Source organism: Pleurodeles waltl, chromosome 6 (genome assembly GCF_031143425.1).
Source record: "Pleurodeles waltl isolate 20211129_DDA chromosome 6, aPleWal1.hap1.20221129, whole genome shotgun sequence".
NCBI lineage: Eukaryota > Metazoa > Chordata > Amphibia > Caudata > Salamandridae > Pleurodeles > Pleurodeles waltl.
Window position 1 is genome coordinate 1,315,712,922 of NC_090445.1, and position 24,228 is coordinate 1,315,737,149.

At 47.7% G+C, this 24,228-nt stretch overlaps 1 protein-coding gene across 4 annotated transcripts in view; it reads left to right on the plus strand.

The window, feature by feature from the left end:
• The window catches only part of OPN4 (opsin 4), a 714,562-nt gene that overhangs the window by 470,935 nt on the left and 219,399 nt on the right, over positions 1-24,228 (plus strand). For all 4 annotated transcript variants that reach the window (XM_069240595.1, XM_069240596.1, XM_069240598.1 and 1 more), the window contains exon 6: positions 23,176-23,337. In XM_069240595.1, the coding sequence (XP_069096696.1) occupies positions 23,176-23,337 (162 nt within the window). The remainder of the gene's footprint in view (positions 1-23,175; positions 23,338-24,228) is intronic.

The window sequence follows — 24,228 nt, forward strand, 5'->3', positions numbered from 1 at the left end:
TAATCAACTGCTTTTTATATTTTTCTTGTGTTAGCATAACTGAGCTTGCATTTTGCAATCATGTGAAAGAATTGAATTACTTTCTTAGTAACATGAAGTCTTCTTTTAGGTTTCATTCCCATGAGAAGCAAAGTCTCACTTGTAAAATATCTAATGTTTAACTGTAGAAGAACTGTATCCATTTGAGCATGGTGAGTTTTGTAATGCAGGAATATAGACAGAGATTGTATACATTTGTTTCAAACTATTTGAAGTCATACAGACATGAGATATTCCCATGACAGACTTAGGAAAATGTGAAACTGTTGCAACCTAAACTTTGACAATTGATCCTAATTGGATGAGGCCTCTTTAGCATGACATGAGCTGACACTTGTGACCAACTGGAACATTTTATGAGGATTAATATATCATTTGATGATCATACTTTGCTGAGAAGAGAGCATTCCTGTCTTAGTCAGAGACAGACACCTTCCGGATGCCTTGCTGACCAGATGTTTTACTGATGAAGATTCTCTGAATAATGTATCCCTTGAGAGGTATTTTCCTCTCTGCCGTTTGCCATTGCTTTTGAAATGTTCTCTTAGGTTAGAAACGCCACCACACTGATACTTCTTATTTTATTTTTATTTTTACAATATTGGGTGCAGAGCTATTTGATAACCCAGAGGATATTACGCCTGTTGCTAACCTTAAATTGAAGCAGCGTTAAAAATCTTATATGGAGGAATTAAGATTAATGGCCATATTGGATATAAAAACAGTTATATGCTATCTCCAGGTCAGTGATACTAAGGGAATGGCACCATATTTGGCATTGATTTGAAACCTGGAGTATTGATTCTGTTTGATTGTAGAAATACTGCAGCACTCCCAAAAGGGTCATAGTGACAAAGTCAGGCACCTGTGTTCGGTTGTTGTGCAATCTGTTGACTGTTTGCATGGACGTTTCACAGTCAGAGCCATCACGTCTCGGATCACTTTTGTTGTGCAGCCCATCCACCTTGGCTCGGGCTGATCAAGTTTATTCCCGTATGTTTCCTTCACTTTGAAGAGAATAGGTTGGACGACATCTGTACCTTCTTGACATGTCTTTTTCTGAACCTTACACCTCGATTTCTTTCTCACATCTCTCACTAAATGCAGTTTCTAGCACAGACTGCTTGCATGTCTTTTCGGTCAATTGGTTTTTCGCTCTTTCTGGTTTTGGAGACAGTATGCTATCATCCTCCTTATTTACGTACAAGGTTTGTGAGACATTTTATGTATATCTTTACAGCCTTGTAAAAGTCAATAATGTGACAAAACACGTGTTGGCTGTGATTTTGAAATGCCCCTTACGAACAATAAACAGATCGCACTACAAGCAAACTCAGTTGCCTGACTTTATTACTATGACCCTTTCTGGAGTGCTGAGGTATTTCTAGAATCAGATGTTTGGTGTCACCTTGTGGACACCTGTATGTTTTTGGGCAGTAAAACATACAATACTGTAAAGTACCACACCTTCAACCTATTTGGACTGATTGAAACTACATATGTTAAGCACTTTGGATTGACTTTAGGAAGTGCACCCATTTGATCACTACTACCCATTTAATATTGTGTGTAAATCTATTGTGGTGTGGTGCACACCTGTTGTCTTTATTGCTGGTCACTCTATTGAACTTGTTTGTATTCATATTTGTTCAGACGTGGCATTGTTTGAGGATGATAGGGATAGGTTGGCAGCAGAATGTTTCTCCATGAAAATGCCAGTTTCTCACAGTAAAACTCCTGTTCAAGAGGGGCTTAAGCAAAAATTCATGAGACTAGAACGCCTTAGGAAACCAGAGCTTTCAAAATGGTGGGATGCCACCATACTGAAAAGATATCTAGATCTCAAGCAGATTCCCAGAGGACTGCAGGTTCTTATTTTTCCATCATCCATGACCTTGACACTGATCTCCTAGGTAAGTGGGAGGAGCTGATTCTTTCATGCTCTGTTGGCATGATTAACATTCTGATCAAACACACTGAGAGAGAAAAGGGAGACATTATTACTACAAATATCCAAAGTAGAACAAGAAATTAAATTAAGAGTCTGAATTTACCAGAAGTCACGGAGAAGAATTATAAAATCCTGAAGGACATTCTTGTTGCACATCAGCTATACATAAAAGACAAAAAATACAAAAAACTCAGAAGAAATGACAATGATTATCGTAACAGCAAGGTCTTTACTTTTGCTCGCAAATATGACAACATCAGAGTACTGGGGCATTTGCAGACAGATTCCAAGGGAGGGAACCCCAATCCAGCCTCAGCCAGTACAACTGATGTTCCATTAGCTCCTGTGGGGGTAACGAAGCACTGGATAGTGCTTCAAGGACACATGACGTAACACCAGGGGGCACAGCTGCATCTTTTTTAGAAGAACTAGAACAATTCAGACGGGGACAGAGATTAATTACAACAAATCAGGGGCAAAGTCAAAAGACAAGATGAGGTAGGAAGGGGAGTCACAACAGACACAGGAAAAGGAAGATAACAAGATCAGTGTCCCGCAATCAAAGAAACTGACAGTGACTTCTAACACTATGTTGGACAGACTGGATACTGTTAATGATGATGTACAAATTATCAAACTGTCCAACATGCAACTTACAGATGAACAAATAAAGGTACTCCTCTTGGGGCTGGGTTTTTGTCCTACTTCCTCTCTTGACTATGCCCAAATACACGTTGACTTGTTTAAATTGGTCAGGCATTTGAAACTCAGAAAACACTTTGAGGAACAACTTGCATACACTACCCACCCTACATTATCAGTACCCACTAGCAATAGAACCATGAGAGACATCCAGGACATCCACTTATTAATGTCCCTCGAACTGACGGACTCACCCTCCGTGGGTGAGTTGCTAACACATCTCAATATTACTCCCAATTTAGGTGCCGACAAGGGTCTTAAACCCAAGTGCACTTTTATGCCTACACTTCCAGCAGATAACCTCATTGATGTCTTCTATAAAGCTGCCACTAAAGACATATACAAACTAGAGGACAAGCATATCCCTAAAACCAAAACTCTGGGGGTCATTCTGACTTTGGCGGGCGGCGGAGGCCGCCCGCCAAAGTCCCGCCGTCAGAATACCGCTGCGCGGTCAAAAGACCGCTGCGGTAATTCTGAGTTTCCCGCTGGGCTGGCGGGCGACCCCCAGAAGGCCGCCCGCCAGCCCAGCGGGAAACCCCCTTCCATGAGGATGCCGGCTCCGAATGGATCCGGCGGAGTGGAAGGGGTGCGACGGGTGCAGTTGCACCCGTCGCGATTTTCAGTGTCTGCTTGCAGACACTGAAAATCTTGGTGGGGCCCTGTTAGGGGGCCCCTGCAGTGCCCATGCCATTGGCATGGGCACTGCAGGGGCCCCAAGGAGCCCCACGACACCCGTTACCGCCAGCCAGGTTCTGGCGGTCAAAACTGCCAGAACCAGGCTGGCGGTAAGGGGGTCGGAATCCCCATGGCGGCGCTGCCTGCAGCGCCGCCATGGAGGATTCCCTAGGGCAGCGGGAAACCGGCGGGACACCGCCGGTTTCCCGTTTCTGACCGCGGCTGTACCGCCGCGGTCAGAATGCCCATGGATGCACCACCAGCCTGTTGGCGGTGCATCCGCGGTGCCCGGCCCTGGCGGTAGTCAACCGCCAGGGTCGGAATGACCCCCTATGTGGACAAATCTGAACAGTGGTGAAATTCAAAACCCTTAAAGAACTTAGCGGGAATGATGACCTCATTATTTGTGAAGCTGATGAAGGTGGTAATGTGGTGGTTATGAATTATATTGATTGCATCACTGAGATAAACAGACAACTAGCCGATAGCCTAGCATATGCCAGGCTCAACACCAATCTCCTTATCTCCAATACGAACATCACAAAATTGACCCACTGGAGAGATCTGTGCATCATTACAGGCTTGGAATATAGAATCATGCTAAACACCACCCCACATGCACCCTGCATCTACGTCTAACCTAAAGTTCACAAACCAGGCAATTTCCCACCTGGATGGCCCATCTTCTCAGGCATAGGCTTTCCTACTGAGCACATTTCTGAATTCATTGATATATATCTACAACCACTAGTACACAATTTACCATCCTACATCCGTGACACTAAACACTTATTGTGCCGATTGGAGGACATCAAATGGACAACTGACTGCTGCTTTGCTACACTTGACGTCACATTTCTGTACACTTGTGTGCCATTAGAAATGGGTATGTCTGCTCTCACTTCTACTCTTTCCGCTAGAGATGCCACCTTGTTTGAACATGCAGAACATTTGAACTTAGCAGAATTGCCCGGAAAATATGAAGTGGATTTAGAAAAATCAAAAACTTCAAAGAGAAGTTACAGAACAGAGTACAGTATCAAAGCTATTCTTAACATGGGATTGCGTGGAATGAGAATGCACATTAATAACATACATTCAAACATGGGGTGCATTAGATAAATGGGAAGGCAGATGGGTGAAGAAAACAGATCAGAAGAAAAGCAGAGTAGAATGTATCCTCAGCAGGAACAATTCAAGCTGAGGACAATGTAAAAATGATGCTTTTGAGAGAAATACCAGATGGAGGTTATTTGCATGCACCTTGGAGTCAGAGTGATATACTTTCATTCGGTACCGTAGGACAAAATGGAGCAAAAATGTGGTTCACTTTTCTCAAATCCTGAACTATGTGGTATTTTCCACTGAGCTTCTGCAGTCCTAAAATGTGGGCGTTACAAGGGCCTCCCAAAATTTCCTTCAGAACACCTTGCCCAATTAGACTTTTAATCAAGGGTGTTATTGATGCAACTATCTCAAGTGTCATGTTGTCTGTTGGTATCCTAAGATACACTGCATTTGGCTTCACTGTGATTTTAACTGGCTCAGCTCCTTTTATAAGACCAATATACTTTCCTGAAAAGTCAAAAACTTCAAAAATTATTGTTTCTTGCAATTCTTCAGGCACATCATTGCATGTCATCACTAGATACAGAGTGTCAAGTGAGTACTGCTCTACAATTTTACAAGGAACATCTTCTTCCTCATTGTTTGTATTTCTATTCCTTTGGGGTGGAGCTAATGGAACAGATTAGCTAACAAAACACGTCATGTCCTAACAGACTTGCTGGACTTGAATCCAAACCACAAATTGGTGCTAATCTTCAAACTAATCTAATTTTACTGGGACATGTTCCATCACAGGATTTGTCAATTGCTTATTTGCCACTCCTACAACTTGAATACTTTGTCCTGATAGGGGCAAGTCTGCCACTTCTGCTGTTCTGATAGTGGAATGTGTAGCTCCAGTTTCGACAAAGAATTTCACATCGCATCCCATAACACTTGCATTTACATGGGGGCCACGCTGATCTACCTCTGAGGATGTGTATATCATGCAATACTCAACATTAAAACTATCACTGTGGAATGTTTCTAAGAATTCCTCATCACTCAAATCAACTTAAGAAAACAAAGAAAAACATTTATTGTAATCAGGCAGACGCAGAGCTGGTGCTCAACACAAGCTTCTTCACAGCTCAATGAAGGCTTTCATGCATTAGTCAATAAATGGTACTAGATCAGACGCATCCTTGAGTGTCAATCTTTCAAAGGTTTTGGCTAAGAGGGAAAAATTCAGAATCCACTGGCAGCAGTAGCTAACCATTCTCAGGAAAATTCTGACTCCCCTCGGAGTAACTGGAGGATTCATCTGCATGACTGCTGAAATTCTCTCTTGGGACTCCTTTCATGCACCTTTTTACAATACTGTAACTTTACTGAAGAAGCTTTATGTCCATTTTCTCCTAAATGATTTAAGAGAGCTATGGTATCTCTTCTGCAGGCTTTTCGAGTATTTGACACAACCATCAGATCGTCAGATACTGCACTAAGACTGAATAGTAGGGCATTTTAAGGGACTTCAAAATCTGATTAAGGATTGATGGTGATTCCATATATCACTCAGGAGTACAACACCCATGTTAAAATACGACTGCCAAATTTAAATGCAAAAAAGACCTTACACTGTTGCAAAACTGTAATTTAGGGAGTTGATACCTCAATTCATTTTCTAGTCCAGAGTCAGATGAGGAACTCATTTCAGTAGTGAGATCCTTAAAGTATTGTGTGCAGCATTACAGATTAAGCAGAGATTGCATTGCAGTTACAGACCAGAAGCCTCAGGTCTGGTGGAGCAGATAAATGGAACACAGAAGTCTCGACCGGCGAAAGTATGTGCATCAGCAACACTGAAATGGCCAGATTCTTTGCTTCTTGTCCTGATCAGTATGCGCAGCACACCCAACAGAAAGGCTTGTTGCCACATGAGATCATTATGGAGTGAGCTGCGAGATTGCTAGCAGTGTCTGCAAGTGCTCTTGTGAACATTACGGATGGCTTGGTTCTGGATTAATGCAAAGGACTAGCTGATGTGATTTGTTCTTTGCCTCGCCACGTTGGAGAACCAACTGTGCAACCGCAACAGAACCTGACTCCTGACACATGGTTGCTGGTGAAAAACCATGCAAGAAAGGCATGCTTGGAGCCATGTTGAAAGGGCCCATTTCAGATTCTTCTGGTTACAATGACAGCTTTGAAGTGTGCTAGTCTTCTGAACTGGATTCATGCGAGCCACACACACAAAGCTCCAAACCTCTTGATGAAACAGCACCCATTCCTGAAACGTTAGTTACAGTAAGAGAAAGGCTTCAGGTTAACTGAGCTCTGGGGACTGGACAAGTGGCTAACGCAGATCATGCATGGTCTGGTGAAAATCTGAACATGTCACAGGGCAGTTGAAGGTAAAGAAGGGTCAAGACAGAGTCAGGTGACTCCTGCTAGCTCAGATAATGTTGAAACCTCAGTTGTGCAAGAGAAAAGAGTTGTTTCTGGAGTCAGTGGCCCGAGCCAATGGTAAAAGCGCTTTTTACTATTGCTGAAGTAACTGAAGAATCGGATCAAAGTGACAGTGAAACTGAAGGTCGTGTGACAGGGAGGACGAAAACAAAAAGAGTGCCACAGATACTCTGCACCCAAATGGACTTATTTCACTACTGATGAATTTAGAGAAAGAGTTTTTTGGGGGTCATTCTGACCTCGGCGGTAAAAGGCCCTTACGGCCGGTCAGAAGACCGCCATTCTACCGCCGCGGCCGCGGTAAACCGCCACAGTCATTCTGACCCACAACGGCAAAACCGCCAAAATCCCGACATCCAAGGAAGGCCGCCTCATCAGCGGGCCGCGGAAAACTGGAGATGACCAAACCTCCACAGTCACGCCAACACAAACACGCCCATGCCATTCTGACCCACGAATCCACGCGGCGGTCTTTCAACCGCGGTATTCCATTGGCGGGACACACTGCCGCGCTCAAAATACACACACAGCTCCAAAACACAGCCACATTGGACAATTTGAAATACACACACCTGACACACATACAAACAACACTCCCACACATCCAACCAACTATAAAACACACACCCACATCACCCACAAACCCCTACGACCGAAGATCATAGACGAAGGAGAGAGAGACACATCACAGAATAGAGAGCTACATCACACAGAGGCACACTACACCATCACACACACCACATAGAAGCACAAAGCACCACACACCAACACACTCTTCACCATATACACCACCCCACACCTCATCCACACCACCCCATGGCACCCCAAAGGCACCCACGCTTTTCGGACAAAGAACTCCGGGTCATGGTGGAGGAGATCATAAGAGTCGAACCCCAGCTCTTCGGCTCACAGGTGCAGCACACCACTATAGCCAGGAAGGCGGAGCTATGGCAGCGGATCGTGGACAGGGTAAACGCGGTGGGACAGCATCCCAGAAATCGAGAGGACATCCGCAAACGTTGGAACGACTTACGGGGAAAGGTGCGCTCAATGGTCTCGCGACACAACATCGCAGTGCAGAAGACTGGCGGGGGACCCCCACCACCCGAATTCACAGCATGGGAGCAAGAGGTACTAAACATCCTGCATCCTGATGGCCTCGCTGGAGTACACGGAGGAATGGACTCTGGTAAGTACAATCTCAACTACTTCACCCCCCCCCCAGCATGCCAACCCCCACCACCACCCTCACCCCCAACCCCCCATCACACATCCTCCCTGAGAATGTCTCCCCAGCACAACCCACCCAACACCAACCCCTGCATGCCACCACAAACTATGGACACCCATCACCTAAGCATGACCACTGCACATACCCCCCCCAAACACCCCCACAACACCTCCCCCAAGGGAATGACAGCACTGGGGGACAAGGGCACCCATAAATCACACACAATAGCACACACAGAAACAATAACCATACTCTCTTACCCCATGCAGGACCCGAACGCCAACACACCGGCCAGGAGGGTCCAGAAATGTCCATCCCCCCCCCGGAAGAGGCACCCAGTGATGACAGCAGCTCTGTCGACCTGATGACCAGCCCGGACCATCGGGGACCTCTGGACAGTCGGTTCCCCACACACAGGCCACAGCAGACCCAACCCCCTCTGGGAACAACAGCACAGCTCCCACCCAGCGGGCCCATGGCTCTGTCTCTAGGACAGGTCAATCAGCGGTGTGTCTGCCACTACAGGGCCCCCAGGCTAACCCACCACCCCAACAACAACATGGACCTGGGGGCAGTGGTAGTGGGCACACCGTCCAGGGGACAGAGTCCGGGGGAAACAGGGCAACTCGGAGGGCTGCTGTGCGACAGGGGGGGGAGGAGAGGCCCAGGGAACCGACTCTCCAAGAGGCCCTCAAGACCATCATGGCAGCCTACCACCGCTCACAAGAGACGATGGCGACGGTACTGGCCAGGTTCCAGGAGATCCAGGCACAGCAGGAGGAACGCTACATGGGGTTCAACAATCATCTCACCAACATCTCTACCGCCATGGGGAGCATAGTCCAGGCCCTCCACCGGATAGAAGACACGTTGCGGGACCATGTGGCACCACACAGGGCCCCTGTCACTAGCCCGGACCAGGAACAGCCTACCACCTCCGCCGGCGCTAGTGGACAGGAGGCCCCACCACAACGACAGGCCACCAGAACCCCACCTCCTGCTGAAGAACAACCACCCCGCAAGAGGAGCCTGAGATCCAAAAAAAAGACAGAGTAGGATGTCAAGACCCCCGCCAGCATGAGATACCCCCTGAAGTCATCCCACTGTCCCACATTGCCACCCTGTCCAACCTTGAACTGCCCCTGCTCCATCCTTCCACAGGCATATGGACAATGCACCTGTGAGACTGAGAACTGGACTCTGCCATGGGCATTACTCCACCCCCACCCATCACCGTGTGAATATCATGTACCATCATCTAGCACCAAAAATAAATCACGCAATGCACTGAAATCATGCTGGAGTCAGGCTGTATTATTTACAAATGTAAAACACATTTCCGATCAATTATGTTCTGTAAACTTTGTGCTGAACACATACTGAGATCAATAAGCATTAGTCCATGGGCTAACCAAGCAGAAGTCACGGAGTGGGTCATACAGCACTGAAAAGGGAAGGGAGAATCAAACATCAGTTTCAAATAACTGGGGGGTCATAGACAAAGTTGAGAAGCACGAGGCATTCAGATAAATTAAAATGGCGTGTGTGATTCTTACCTGTGTGCTACTGAAAATACTGTTGGATAACTCTGTCCCTGTTGTCTGGGTCGTCCTCTGAGTCTTCCTCCTCTTCACTCTCCACAGGCTCCACAGCTGCTTCAACACCACCATCTGGACCATCCTCCTGCAGGAAAGGCACCTGACGTCGCAATGCCAGATTGTGAAGCATACAGCAGGCCACGATGATCTGGCACACCTTCTTTGGTGAGTACATCAGGGATCCCCCTGTCATATGCAGACACCTAAACCTGGCCTTCAGAACCCCAAAGGTCCTTTCTATGATCCTCCTAGTTCGCCCATGGGCCTCATTGTACCGTTCCTCAGCCCTGGTCCGGGGATTCCTCACTGGGGTCAATAGCCAAGGCAGGTTGGGGTAACCAGAGTCACCTATTAGCCACACACGTTGTCTCTGTAGCTGTTCCATCACATAAGGGATGCTGCTATTACACATCACATACGCGTCATGCACTGAACCAGGGAACATTGCATTCACATGGGAGATGTACTGGTCAGCCAAACAGACCACCTGGACGTTCATAGAATGGTAATTCTTCCTGTTTCTGTACACCTGCTCATCGTCTTTTGGGGGGACTAAGGCTACATGGGTCCCATCAATGGCACCAATTATGTTTGGAATATGTCCAAGGGCATAAAAATCACCCTTCACAGTGGGCAAATCAACCTCCTCAGGGAATATAATGTAACTCCGCATGTGTTTCGTCAGGGCAGACAACACTCTAGACAAAACCTTAGAAAACATTGGCTGAGACATTCCAGATGACATGGCCACTGTTGTCTAGAATGAGCCACTTGCAAGAAAATGGAGGACTGACAGCACCTGCACCAGAGGGGGAATTCCTGTGGGTTGGCGGATGGGGGACATCAGGGCTGGCTCCAGCTGGGCACACAGTTCATGGATAGTGGCACGGTCAAGTCGGTATCGTAGTATGATGTGGCGTTCTTCCATTGTCGATAGGTCCACCAGCGGTCGGTACACGCGAGGATTCATCCTTCTCCTCGCAAATCCCAGCGGACGGTGCCTAGGAAGGACAACATGGAGCACAGAGTCAAGATAATCACTGGTACGTTCACCACTGCTTGCATGGCACACGGTTATCTAGGTATTGAAAGGCGTGTATGTGTGGCAATGCCAGGCCTAGGCCTGTGTGTCGCAGTAGAGATTATGCCATGTGGGCCCTTGAAATGGCGGCTGCCTGACCTGTGAAGTGGGACAATGGGATGTGAGGTCACTCCGCTGGCGGAGCACACCGTGGCGGTAGGCGGTCGAAGACCGCTATACGGAGCCGCATTGGATAACATTGAAGCCTATGGGTTTCAGGAGCCAATGACGATGTGCGCCGGTGGTCTAGGTACGCACCGCCGCGGTACGCACCGCCGCGGGCGTGACCGCCATTTTCTATCTGCTTAATCACTCGAGACCTGATCATCCACAGGAGAGGACCTATACTGCAAGTGCTGCTGTGAACTCGGTCTGGAAGTGACAATGGCTGCTGCGACTGGGGAAAGGGCCCCTGCCTTCACGTCTGAAGAGTAGGAGAAGCTCGTGGATGGGGTCCTCCCCCAGTATGCGTTACTCTGCGGCCCTCCAGACCAACAGGTGAGTACACCGGGTGCACATGGAATGGGCGATGCCTGTGTGGAGTGGGGTGGATGTAAGTTGGTGGGGTGGGGGGCGAATGAGGAGTGCAACGCACGACAGATGAGAGCATGTGCTATATTGCAAGGTTGGGGAGGGGGGGCCAATCACATCTAACATGCAGTAAGTTGATGAATGTTTCCTTCCCACCCTGTACATGTCACATAGGTCAGCGCCCATCAGAAAGTCGGGATTTGGCGTGCCATCGCCAAGGAAGTCCGGGCCCTGGGGGTCCACGTCAGACGGGGCACCCACTGCCGCAAGAGGTGGGAGGACATCCGCCGCGGAACCAGGAAGACCGCCGAGTCACTGCTGGGGATGGCCTCCCAACCTAGGAGGGGTGCCAGTCGTACCCTGACCCCCCTGATGTCCCGGATCCTGGCGGTGGCCTACCCTGATTTGGATGGGCGCTTGAGAGCATCACAGCAGACACAAGGGGGTGAGTATCAGCACATTCAGCTATCTTTCTGCGCAGTGGAGGCGTCTGGGTGGGGGAGGAGGGTTGGGGGTGACATTAGGCCAGGGCGCTTTCTGTAGTGTAGTCCTCTCCCTTAGGCATGGCCCTGTGCTCCCGGCCCCCACCTCCGTAGGGTGACAAGTCCAGCTATTGATGGTCCAGCCTCACACATGTGCGCGTTTGTCGTCTCCTGACCTGTTGTCTGAGTCAGAAGTACTGAGTAGTGTGCCCCGAATGCGCGGCTTAGTGCATGCGGCTCCTGTGTCTGTCCTCTCCGCCAACGGTGTTGACATTGCATGCACTCAACCAGGTCTTCTCTTTCTCCCCCCACCCTTCTTCTTCATCTTCTTGTGCATGTGTGCATTAGCATCATCAGGCGGAGGAGATTTGGCATCGGAGCACGAGGGAGCTGCAAGCCACAAGGCCCCGGTGGGCACAGGAACAGACACCGAGGGCCCAAGTGAGCCGGAGGGCGAGGGGAGCACCACGACGGGGACCGCTGGTGAGAGCAGCGACAGCGACACGTCCTCGGATGGGAGCTCCCTAGCGGTGGCGGCAACATCCGGGCCCCCCACCTCTACAGGTACAGCCGCCACCCAGCGCACCAGCCCCGCCCTCCCAGCAGCCCCTCAGCCTACGCTCCGTGCCCGCTCACCCAGGAAGGCGGGCGTCTCCTTCGCCCCAGGCACCTCAGCCCCTGCCCCTGTTACCCCTGCTGCCCTCAGTGAGGAGGTCATTGATCTCCTCAGGACACTTATTGTTGGGCAGACTACCCTTTTGAATGCCATCCAGGGGGTAGAAAGGGAGGTGCATCGGAGCAATGCCTACCTGGAGGGCATTCATTCGGGTCAGGCTGCCCATCAACGATCGTTCAATGCTCTGGCCTCAGCACTGACGGCAGCCATTGTCCCTGTTTCCAGCCTCCCTCTTATGACTGCCTCCACCCTGTCTCTGTCTCCTGTTCCTCAGCCTATCGCATCCACACCATCTGACCAGCCTGCACACACCTCAACACCCAAGGGCAGCTCATCCAGACACAAGCACCACAGATCCCACAAACACTCACCCAAGCAACACACAGATGCAGACATCCCAACAGTCACTACCACCCCTGTGTCCCCCTCCTCCTCGTCTCCCTCCTCCCTCCCTGTGACGTCTCCACTCACACCTGCATGCACACCAACATCAGCCAGTGCTTCCATCACCACCACACCCTCCTGTACAGTCCGCACGCGTGCAGTCACCACCCCCACTGCCATTTACACGTCCCCTGTGTCCTCTCCCACTGTGTCTGTCACCACCCCTTCCAAGACACACAAACGCAGGCAGACACCCACCCAACAGACATCCACCTCACAACAGCCTACAGCACCTGCACCTTCACCCAATGACAGCACACCTGACTCTCCTACAACCACATCCTCTTCCTCCACTTCCATCTCCACTTCTCCTACCTTTTACCTTGGCCCTAAAAAAGTTTTCCTGGCTAATCTTGACCTCTTCCCCTCCGATGACCTACCCCCTCCATCTGCAAAGAGTCCCAAGAGCACCACAGCCACCACCAGCCCAACTTCGGGTGTCACTGTTGTGCATGGGTTCTGGAGTCCACCCTTTGCCAGCAGTGACACCTCCATCAGCAGCAAGGACACATCCAGCCCCCCCCCCCGGCAAGAGGACCAGGAAACACAAGGGCCGCCGTGCGAAGACTGACACGGCTGCCCCCAAGGAGCAGAGTTCGCCCACTTCACCAGCCACAACGTCTAGGGGAGGCAAGGGCCCGAGAGCCCCATCTAAGGAGCGTAAGGGCAGCAGGGCGGAGACATCAGCCAGCAGGAGCGCGGAGCAGGTGGGCCCCACATGCCACATCCCAGCTGTAAAGGAGGACACCAAAGGGCCCAGGACTCCGTCACCGAAGGGCCCAGGAACATCACGGTCGGAGGGCGTCTGAGCACGGTGTCCAGGCCAGGTCTGGCTCCCTTGAACCTACTGGATGTGCACCGCTGAACAGGGCCCGCCGTGCAGAAGAGCACCGCTGAACAGGGCCCGCCATGCAGAAGAGCACCGCTGAACAGGGCCCGGCGTGAAGATAGGCACCGCTGAACAGGGCCCGCCGTGCAGAAGAGCACCGCTGAACAGGGCCCGCCGTGAAGATAGGCACCGCTGAACAGGGCCCGCTGTGCAGAAGAGCACCGCTGAACAGGGCCCGCCGTGAAGATAGGCACCGCTGAACAGGGCCCGCCATGAAGATAGGCACCGCTGAACAGGGCCCGCCGTGCAGAAGAGCACCGCTGAACAGGGCCCGCCATGAAGATAGGCACCGCTGAACAGGGCCCGCCGTGCAGAAGAGCACCGCTGAACAGGGCCCGCCGTGAAGATAGGCACCTGCAGAAGAGCACCGCTGAACAGGGCCCGCTGTGCAGAAGAGCACTGCTGAACAGGGCCCGCCGTGCAGAAGAGCACCGCTCCGCTGGGCCCTTCCTGTCAAGCACCGCTCCGCTGGGCCCCGCCGTCTCAAGCACCGCTTCGCTGGGCCCTTCCTGTCAAGCACCGCTCCGCTGGGCCCCGCCGTCTCAAGCACCGCTCCGCTGGGCCCCTTCATCTCAAGCACTGCTCCGCTGGGCCCCGCCGTCTCAAGCACCGCTCCGCTGGGCCCTTCCTGTCAAGCACCGCTCCGCTGGGCCCCTTCATCTCAAGCACCGCTCCGCTGGGCCCCGCCGTCTCAAGCACCGCTCCGCTGGGCCCTTCCTGTCAAGCACCGCTCCGCTGGGCCCCTTCATCTCAAGCACCGCTCCGCTGGGCCCCGCCGTCTCAAGCACCGCTCCGCTGGGCCCCGCCGTCTCAAGCACCGCTCCGCTGGGCCCCGCCATCTCAACCCCCGCTCCGCTGGGCCCTGCCGTCTCAAGCACCGCTCCGCTGGGCCCTTCCTGTCAAGCACCGCTCCGCTGGGCCCTTCCTGTCAAGCACCGCTCCGCTGGGCCCCGCCGTCTCAAGCACCGCTCCGCTGGGCCCCGCCGTCTCAAGCACCGCTCCGCTGGGCCCCTTCATCTCAAGCACCGCTCCGCTGGGCCCCGCCGTCTCAAGCACCGCTCCGATGGGCCCTTCCTGTCAAGCACCGCTCCGCTGGGCCCCGCCATCTCAAGCCCCGCTCCGCTGGGCCCCGCCGTCTCAAGCACCGCTCCGCTGGGCCCTTCCTGTCAAGCACCGCTCCGCTGGGCCCCGCCGTCTCAAGCACCGCTCCGCTGGGCCACTTCATCTCAAGCACTGTTTATGGTTCACTGTGCCCACCATGCCTCCTCCTTGACCAGTGGAGACTGTTATCCACTTGAGAGACTGTGGCTTTGCACTCCCCAGGATGGCACAGTGGGCAACCCACCCACTGTAGAGACTTGAGAGACTGTGGCTTTGCACTCCCCAGGATGGCACAGTGGGCAACCCACCCACTGTAGAGACTTGAGAGACTGTAGCTTTGCACTCCCCAGGATGGTACAGTGGGCAAGCCACCCACTGTAGAGACTTGAGAGACTGTGGCTTTGCACTCCCCAGGATGGCAGAGTGGGCAACCCACCCACTGTAGAGACTTGAGAGACTGTGGCTTTGCACTCCCCAGGATGGCAGAGTGGGCAACCCACTCACTGTAGAGACTTGAGAGACTGTGGCTTTGCACTCCCCAGGATGGCAGAGTGGGCAACCCACCCACTGTAGAGACTTGAGAGACTGTGGCTTTGCACTCCCCAGGATGGCACAGTGGGCATGGTGGCCCCTTCGTGGATCTTGCGTCGTGGACTCATGTGGCTGTGGTGCCCCCCCCCTTCCCTTCCCCCTGAGGTGCCTGTAGTATTTTCATCAGATGCCCCTGCAGTGTTCTCTCCAAAGGACTCAGGTCTCCTGTGTGGGCTTTGCCCTTGTGTCGCTACACTGTAGCCCACGGACTGTTCCATTTGACTTTGATGTAGCGGACTAATTGCCTCGGTTCTCCATGGCAGTGTGTATAGTATTATTTTGTTATGGATATTTTGCATAGTTGCCGATACATATCAGAGTCTATTTTTTATATAAAATTTTGGTTCACAATTTAATTATGTCTTTGCATTTTTCAGGGGGGTTTGGGTGGTGTCACTGTGCATTGTTGCTCTGCATTGGTGTGTACATAGTTTGGGGGGGTGGGGGTCGCATATGTGTGTGCCCGTAACCTTTCCTCCTCCCCCCTCCTGTGTGTCGTAGGTGCAGTACTCACCGTTGTCGTCTGCGCCGGAGTTCGTACTCGTGGTAGATGAGCAGGTAGACGAGTGCAGGTAGGATGTTTAATTCGGGTTCCATGCTGTCCTCCGTACTCGTGGAGTGTGTTTTGGTGAGCGTTTTCCCATCCGTAGTCTGTTTCCGCCGTGTTTTTTTTGGCGGGGCTCCCGCCCCGGAAAAGGTGGCGGATTGGTGAGTTGTAATACTGTGGGCGGTACATTGTCTGCCGCCTGCCTGTTGGCGGTGACCGCCGCGCTGTTTGTCTGTACCGCGGTGGCGGTCGGAGTGTTAATGTGGCGGGCTGTGTTGGCGGTTGCCGCCAGGGTCAGAATTCCATTTTTTGGACCGCCGGCCTGATGGCGGGTTGACCGCCGCTTTATCAACGACCGCCAGGGTTAGAATAACCCCCTTTGTCTCCTTTTTATGTTAACAATTTGAATCCAGCTGAACATTTTGGAACTGTAAATTGCTTTGAACTGAACTTTTAAATCTCATTGTTGCTTGATGAACAGAGACACTATTTGTTGGAAGTACTTATCAGTGATTACCATATGATTTATTATTAGAGACATTTGAACTTTTAGTTTGAACTTATTCATTTTTGTAAGTAAGAAGTACTCTTGAAGAACCATTGAATTTTATTTTTGTTTTTGAAAAGACTGTTTTTGAATTTTCTCTGCTCATATGAGAAAGGACTGAAAGAGACAGTAAAATAATTGAAAGCAGCATTGCATTTTTTTTTTGGAATTAGAATAAATTCTAGTCTGAATCTAAATAAGCTATGAACTCTGATCGAAGTAAAAAGTGTAAATGTAATTATGTGTGTCTAAGTTTAGCCTTAGCATGTGTGATTGTGGTCATTTTGATAATCATTGAATTGAGTTTGCATGTTAAGGATGAGAGTGAGAAAACCTCAGTCGCAAGTGCCCCAAATTTAAAAGGTTCACTCACAAATCAAGGTCCCCTTTATGAGAATCAGAAACATTTACACATAGATAGTTCTAAGGGAGATTTGATATCAAATGTATATTACAAATTATCATATGAGTACCTTGAAATCATGGAGGTGCAGAACTGCTATGTCTGCATGACAATTCCTTCATCAGTACAGGTAAGATTCACTTATCACAGCTTGCCACTAACATATGGAATTTCTTGTTGTCTGTTACTAATATGACTGTATGATCAGGAATATTATCAATACTTATATTCAAACTATGATTTAGTTTTTTTCATGGCTATCATGAAGCACCTAAGTAGTGTTGCTAAATCAAAAAACATTGAGATTGTGGGACGATTCTTTAAGCCTACCTTAACATTAAGAACACATACACACGAGAACAATTTGACTGGCATACTTAGCTCAGTAGAAAAGGAGTTAATTGGACAAGTTGATGACAGATAGTGGGCAATGTAAGCCAAAATAGAAAATGGAACAGTTTTGCAAAATTGGGAAAAAGATGCAACACATTCAGTGTCTGAGAATCAAAGAATGTAGACATGTTTTTGTTTTTAGAAGCATCTGGACCTTTATGTTAAATGGACAGGTTCCAATGATATCAGGTATTTATTAAATCTGTGGGAAAAAAGCTTATTACAAGCTGCCGAAAGGCTGTATGGAACTTGTTACCTGGGAGTAGTTTTTCGGAAAATGTATCATGTGGAAAACATCAATGAACCAGTCTAGGATGATAAATCAAACTCCAGAGTTGAAAGAGGAGCAAATGCCTCAGATATAGTGTGAGATATATTTGGTGGCATAATTCCATCAGTGGGAGTAATCTTGAATGATCTCAAGATTACGAAATTGTCAACAATAGTAGATAAGCTTTCCACTGACACTGCAGAAGCTATGTTAGTAATGGACACAAGATGGTTGCTGTGAGATCAACGGTTTTGCATTAGACATCTTACACGCAAAGTAGGGCAGAGTCTGTGAAATATTACATGCGCGCCATTATTGTACATACATACCTGACATAGGAGATAAGAAAGTACATTGCAAACATGATTGGCCTGACGAGAGACCTGAAAGGTTTGACAGCTACTGGTGCATGGGAAACTATTGGAAATGGTTTTTCAGCCAATGGAAAATGGTTTGGAGGCATGGGAAAGAGGATAGTAGGAACCATCTAGAGACCTCGGTTGACTGTGGCTTTGTGTATTATAAGTACTCTTGGATTTTACAAACTGTACAATATTCTGAAAGAGAAAAGAGCAAAGAATAGGCAGATGAAAGAGGAGTTAGAAATGGGGAAAAGGGGAGCATTTATTATTGTAATCTCAAGAAAATGGAGAATTACAGCAGACTTTTTCAAAATAAGACATCAAAATTCTGAATTGTCTCAATGAAATGAGAACTTTTTGTGATGGCGTATTTTGCTATCAAAGGAGGGACTGATAGAGCGTACATTTTAGCTCTGCCACTTGTATCACTGAAGTCATTAGACTGTGACAAGTTTAAGCTTATTAACGTAAATAAGAAAACAACTAATTTAGAAAGCTTCACTGACACATTTTAAATAAGCAATGTGCTTGTGTTTCACAGTTCGACATAGGTGTCTTTTCAATTAAATCACATGCAAGAAGGTTAAAGTTGATGATAAAATGTAATTTACACTCTAAACCAATAGCTTATGTCGAAACAAATCTGAATCTCCTATGTTTAATGAAAGGTTAATGACTTTGAAAATATGTGCAAGTGAGAAAATGCAGTTCTCTATTATACCTAATGTAATGCAATAACAAAGCTTTTCCATTTAAATAACATGTTTTCCATATACTGATGAAATATCATTAATTACAAATGTATAAGTTTCTATAGTATATGTTCTTTGTTAGAAATGTATTTATGAATTGCATTTTATATTTCTGCTGTGTTAGCATAATTGTGGCCTACAGAGCTTGAATTTTGCAGTCATGTAAAAGTATTGAAATATTTTTTTCCTAACGTGAAGACTTCTTTTAGGTTTCATTCCTGTGAGAAGCAAAGTCCCTCTTCCAAAAAGTCTATTGTTTAACTGTAGAAGAAATGTACCCATTTGGCCTCGGAGACTCCTGTAATACAGGGACATGGACCGAGATCATATACATTTGTTTCAAACCATTTAGCGTCTCACAGACAATTGAGGTTCCCATGGCAGACCTGAGAAAATGTCAATCTGTTGCGACCTGAAGTAGAACGATCAATCCTAATTGGATGATGCCCCTTTAGCATGACATGAACTGACTCTTGTGACTAATTATAACATTTCATGTAGATTAATAAATCTCAGGATGATTGAACTTTGCTGAGAAGAGAGCATCCGTGTCTTGGTCATAGACAGACACCTTCCTTGTGCTTGCAGATGTCTTGCTGATTAAATGCTTTGATGATGAAGATTCTCTGAATTCTGCACCACTTGGAGAGGCTTCTTCCTCTCTGCCATTTGCCCTTGGCCCGTGAAATTAACTTTTAGCTTAGACATTCATCCATGTTGACACTTCTTGTTTTATTTTTTTAGTTATTGTTCTGTAGCCCAAGTTATTCTTTTCAAATTATTTTTGTCCTTTTTTTATTTCGTATTTTGCCTACATGTGTTTCACCCCACAAATGTATTTCCCTAATTTGGTTAGCCATAGGGTTGACCTATGCCCAGCCAACAATTATTGACTTAATTGAATTTGGATTGACTAAGTGATTGTGCAATCTGAGCACCGCATGATTTCCGTGTCTCAGACATTTCTATTGACTTTCCGTATCATTCTTCTTGAATGCTTAGTTTTATTGATGTTCATAAACCTGAACTTATTTGGTCACCTTAGGCAACCCTTGGCGATTAGGTATCTCTATAACATGGTTTTGCGCATAGTTTACATGACTTTGAGCTTGTGCTTGTAATAAAGCTTTGAACTATATTCCTGGCTTGAGATTTTCACACACTGCCACATTAGTCATGGTGTTTAAATTATTCGGGTGGTGATGATGTAATTGTTAATGGTTCATCACACATTTTCTGGGTCTAAAGGTCTGTCCTTGATTCCGCAAAGGATGAAAAATGCATCCACAGTTCTGACAGTAAATCACGGTCTCCAGTCCTCTGACATAACCAGAAGGAGGCACTAATACACATGACAATAGAATACAATTGCATATTTGTCAGTATACATTCTACATTTATGTTCAGTTTCGTGGACTGGTCAGAGTGGAACACAGACATACTGGGCCATATTTATACTTTTCGACGCACAACTGCGCCAACGCAGTTGTGCGTCAAAAAATCTAACACCGGCTAACGCCATTCTGAAGCGCCATGCGGGTGCAGTATTTATTCAATGATGTTAGCCGGCGTTAGCCGGCGGCGCTGCTTGGTGTGCGTCAAAAAAAATGACGTACACCAGGCAGCGCCGGCATAGGGGAATATGGAGCTTGGGCGCCAAAAAATGGGGCAAGTCAGGCTGAGGCAAAAATATCGCCTCAACCCGATTTGCGCCATTTTTTTCGACTCCCAACCCCCATTGAAATGACTCCTGTCTTAGCAAAGACAGGAGTCATGCCCCCTTGCCCAATGGCCATGCCCAGGGGACTTCTGTCCCCTGAGCATGGTCATTGGGCATAGTGGCATGTAGGGGGGCACAAATCAGGCCCACCTATGCCACAAAAAAAATATATATATACTTACCTGAACTTACCTTATGTTCCCTGGGATGGGTCCCTCCATCCTTAGGCGTCCTCCTGGGGTGGGCAAGGGTGACAGGGGGGGTCCCTGGGGGCATGGGAGGGCACCTCTGGGCTCCTTCCGAGCCCACAGGTCCCTTAACGCCTGCCCTGACCAGGCGCTAAAAAACGACGCAAAAGCGGCTGGACGTCATTTTTTTTGACCGGCCCACTCCCGGGCGTGATTTTTGCCCGGGAGTGTAAACACGGCGCACATGCCTCGGAGTCACTTTTTTAGACGGGAACGCCTACCTTGCATATCATTAACGCAAAGTAGGTGTCCACGCTAAAAAATAACGCAAACTCCATGGACTTTGGCGCTAGACGCATCTAACGCCAAAGTATAAATATGGAGTTAGTTTTGCGTCGGAATTGCGTCAAAAAAAAACGAGGCAATTCCGGCGCAAACAGAGTATATATATGCCCCACTGTCTGTAAGAGTGAGTGTTAAATAGGGAAACCAGAGCTGCACAATATAAATATGAAACTGCATCAATTCTCACTCTCTCTGCAATGCCCATGCTCATACAGTACATTAAGGCCGTATTTATACTTTTGCGTAATTTTTTGGTGCAAAAGCGGCACAAACTTACAAAATACAATTGTATTTTGCAAGTTTGCATCGCTTTTGCGTAAAAAAATGACGCAAATGCGGCACTAAAAAAGTATAAATATGGGCCTAAGTGACTTTCAAGGAACTAGGCACCTATCCAGTCATTAAACCTCTCACACCTCACCAACAGGTCTCATATAGGACAAACCACAGACAACACCCTATCAACCATGCACCCCGAAGGTCACTGACGAATGACTATCTACAGCCCATATACGTGATTACAAATACTGGACTCCCACGGAGCATCACACTACACGACTGAAAGGTACTTCAGTGCTTGGTCAAGTGTAGAAGTAGCGAGATTAATATTCTTACTATACTAATCAGTTTAAAGAACACGGGGCAATAGGGAGTTTGTAACGTTCAACGCCTTGTACTCTGCAGGACGTCAGTTACCTCCCTGACATAATTTATAAATTCAAAATAAAAAAAAACACAAAATTGAGACATCAATAGTGTAAGCAGTTGACTTAATCTCTGCTGACTCTCAGTAGCCAGGGCTTAATTTGTGCTTGTTGTTTCCGGTGCTGAGCACCAGCACTTATTTGTGAGGGACGGGGCTTATTCTTATGCCTCAAGCATTTGCTGCTAGCAAAAGACACATATGGGAAAGACGGAAGAAGGAAGAAGGAAAAACTAAAAAGCATCATAAAGGGAGAAAGTAGAAAGTTGCAGGATGAGCTGAAGGGGCAGGGGTGGCCGTAAATGGATTGAAGAGGCCCGAGATGGCTTCAGGATTACGCTGCCTCAGTATTCAGTGCTGGCAGATTTAATTACAGCAGCATCGTGTTAATAGCCTTAACAGTCCAATCTATCCGAAGAGAATTACATCAATCCTCACCTGAACAGTGTAGGCGAAGTCGATTTAGGGCATCAGTAATTATAGAGAATCAGAGTTATATATTTAAGGGGATTTCGGAAGTAGCACCACATATGTTCTTACGTTTTGTTCTAAGACCTTGGTGAGTGTCACCGGTTTTTTGTGTGCGTGCTGCATGCACTTGGTAACAGGGTGTCTGTCCAGGTCACTGCGCTTTTCCGGGCCCCCACTGCTGCAAAACAAATGTATGTATCACACAACCAGGTACTGCCTGACTGTTTTGTTTTAGTGTGATATGCAGGTTGAGGCAAGCATCGACAGCTGCTATTAGGTGGTGGCACATTCTGGAGCTGCCTCAAATTACTACTCCCGGTGTTATTTCTATTTTATTTCTACTTTGAATATTTGTGCTACCAAAAAAACAGAGAGGGGTACCGCCTGATATTTCCAGTCATCCACTAGAGATGCACAGCTGCCTTCCACATTCAGACATTTCCTTATCAGATATATTTGCCAACTTGTTGCATGGACTCCTCTGACTCCCTTCATAACCTCAGTCCACCAGGAGAAGACCAAATGAGACATAGATCACCTCTGCACTCAAGGCCTTTTGTGGGTGGAGTAACATATGAGGTGAACACTAAATGGATCACTGGAAGCTGGCAAAGGTTTGCATAGGTGATTGCCATTGTAAAGGAGGTGAGCTGGCACATGTAGTTCAATAGGCATGGCCAACCTAGATTCTCTTTCTGTAACAATGGCACCAAAATTGCGTTTCGCCTTGTTTTGATCTGATTCTACTAGAGCCTTGGCTTTCCAAATTAACTTACTGAATGGTGTTTTTTTTTGCCTTTTTTGAACTCTTACCCAAGCGTTCATTGGAGGCAGTGTTAATGTGGATAATAGAAGAAAATACAAAAAAATACATGATCAAAATATAATTAAATGCAAAATACCTCATCATGCTAATGCCCTGAAATTGTGTACATTAATCAGGCTGAAATCGTTTTTTCTTAGAGCCGTTCAGACGATTGGCGCTAATGAACACAAACCAAACCAGAAAGAGTTTCAGAAGATGAAGAGGGAGTGGAAAATGGCCAAAATCGCTCTAATCGTCATCCTTTTGTACGTTGTCTCCTGGTCTCCATATTCCGCAGTGGCATTAATGGCGTTCGCAGGGTAAGTATTGACTTTATCTACCAAGTGCTTTGTGCCTCCTACGGGGTACGAAAACGCCTTACAAATACCATTACAACTCACTATTGATGGTTTCATTCAATTGTGAAATCTAGAGGAACTGAATTTTTCGAAGCAAAGCTTTAATTATGTTAGTCTTCCCGAAAGCTGCAGGTTTAAATTTGAATGATGCCGTAGTTCTCTTTGTGTAAGCTGAGCATGTCCTACATGTACATTTCCCCGCCGAGGAATAGTTTTCATATTGAGGGGTGTTATATACCTGCAGCGATGGTAATTCATTCTATTTCTGAGTTGAAGCAAAATTACCATTAATGTGGCTATGCCAGCATTTTGTTATTGGTAGCCCCCTACTGATAAGAATTACATATAATATTCCAATACCAACATTTTGCCATTGATACTGTCTGTATAACATGGATGGCCTATAGGTTAAAATCACCTCCAGTATTTAAAAGCCAGTATATTATCAGGATTTGCTTCCCTCAGCTCGGTCCCAATATGCCACGGGGGCCTTATCTGAGGTAAAAAGTACCTCCGGTATGCCAGCATCAGCATTTTTACATAAATATCTCCTTGCGTCAAGTATTAGATCCAGTATGTCCGGATCCGCATTTTGCCTGAAGTACCTTTCCTTATGGTAAGAATTATCTTCAATGTCCCAGTGCCAGCATTATGCCACAGGTGCCCCCATGCGAAGAGTTACTTCTAATAGGTGAGGGCCTGCATTTTGACATTCGTGTCCTTCCTTAAGCCAATAATTGTTTCCAAAATGTTACCTTAGGTACCACCATACATCCAAAATCTTATTGAGTATGCCATAGATACAGGTTGACTCCCAATCATAAAACATGCAAACACCCTCCTACTCACTCA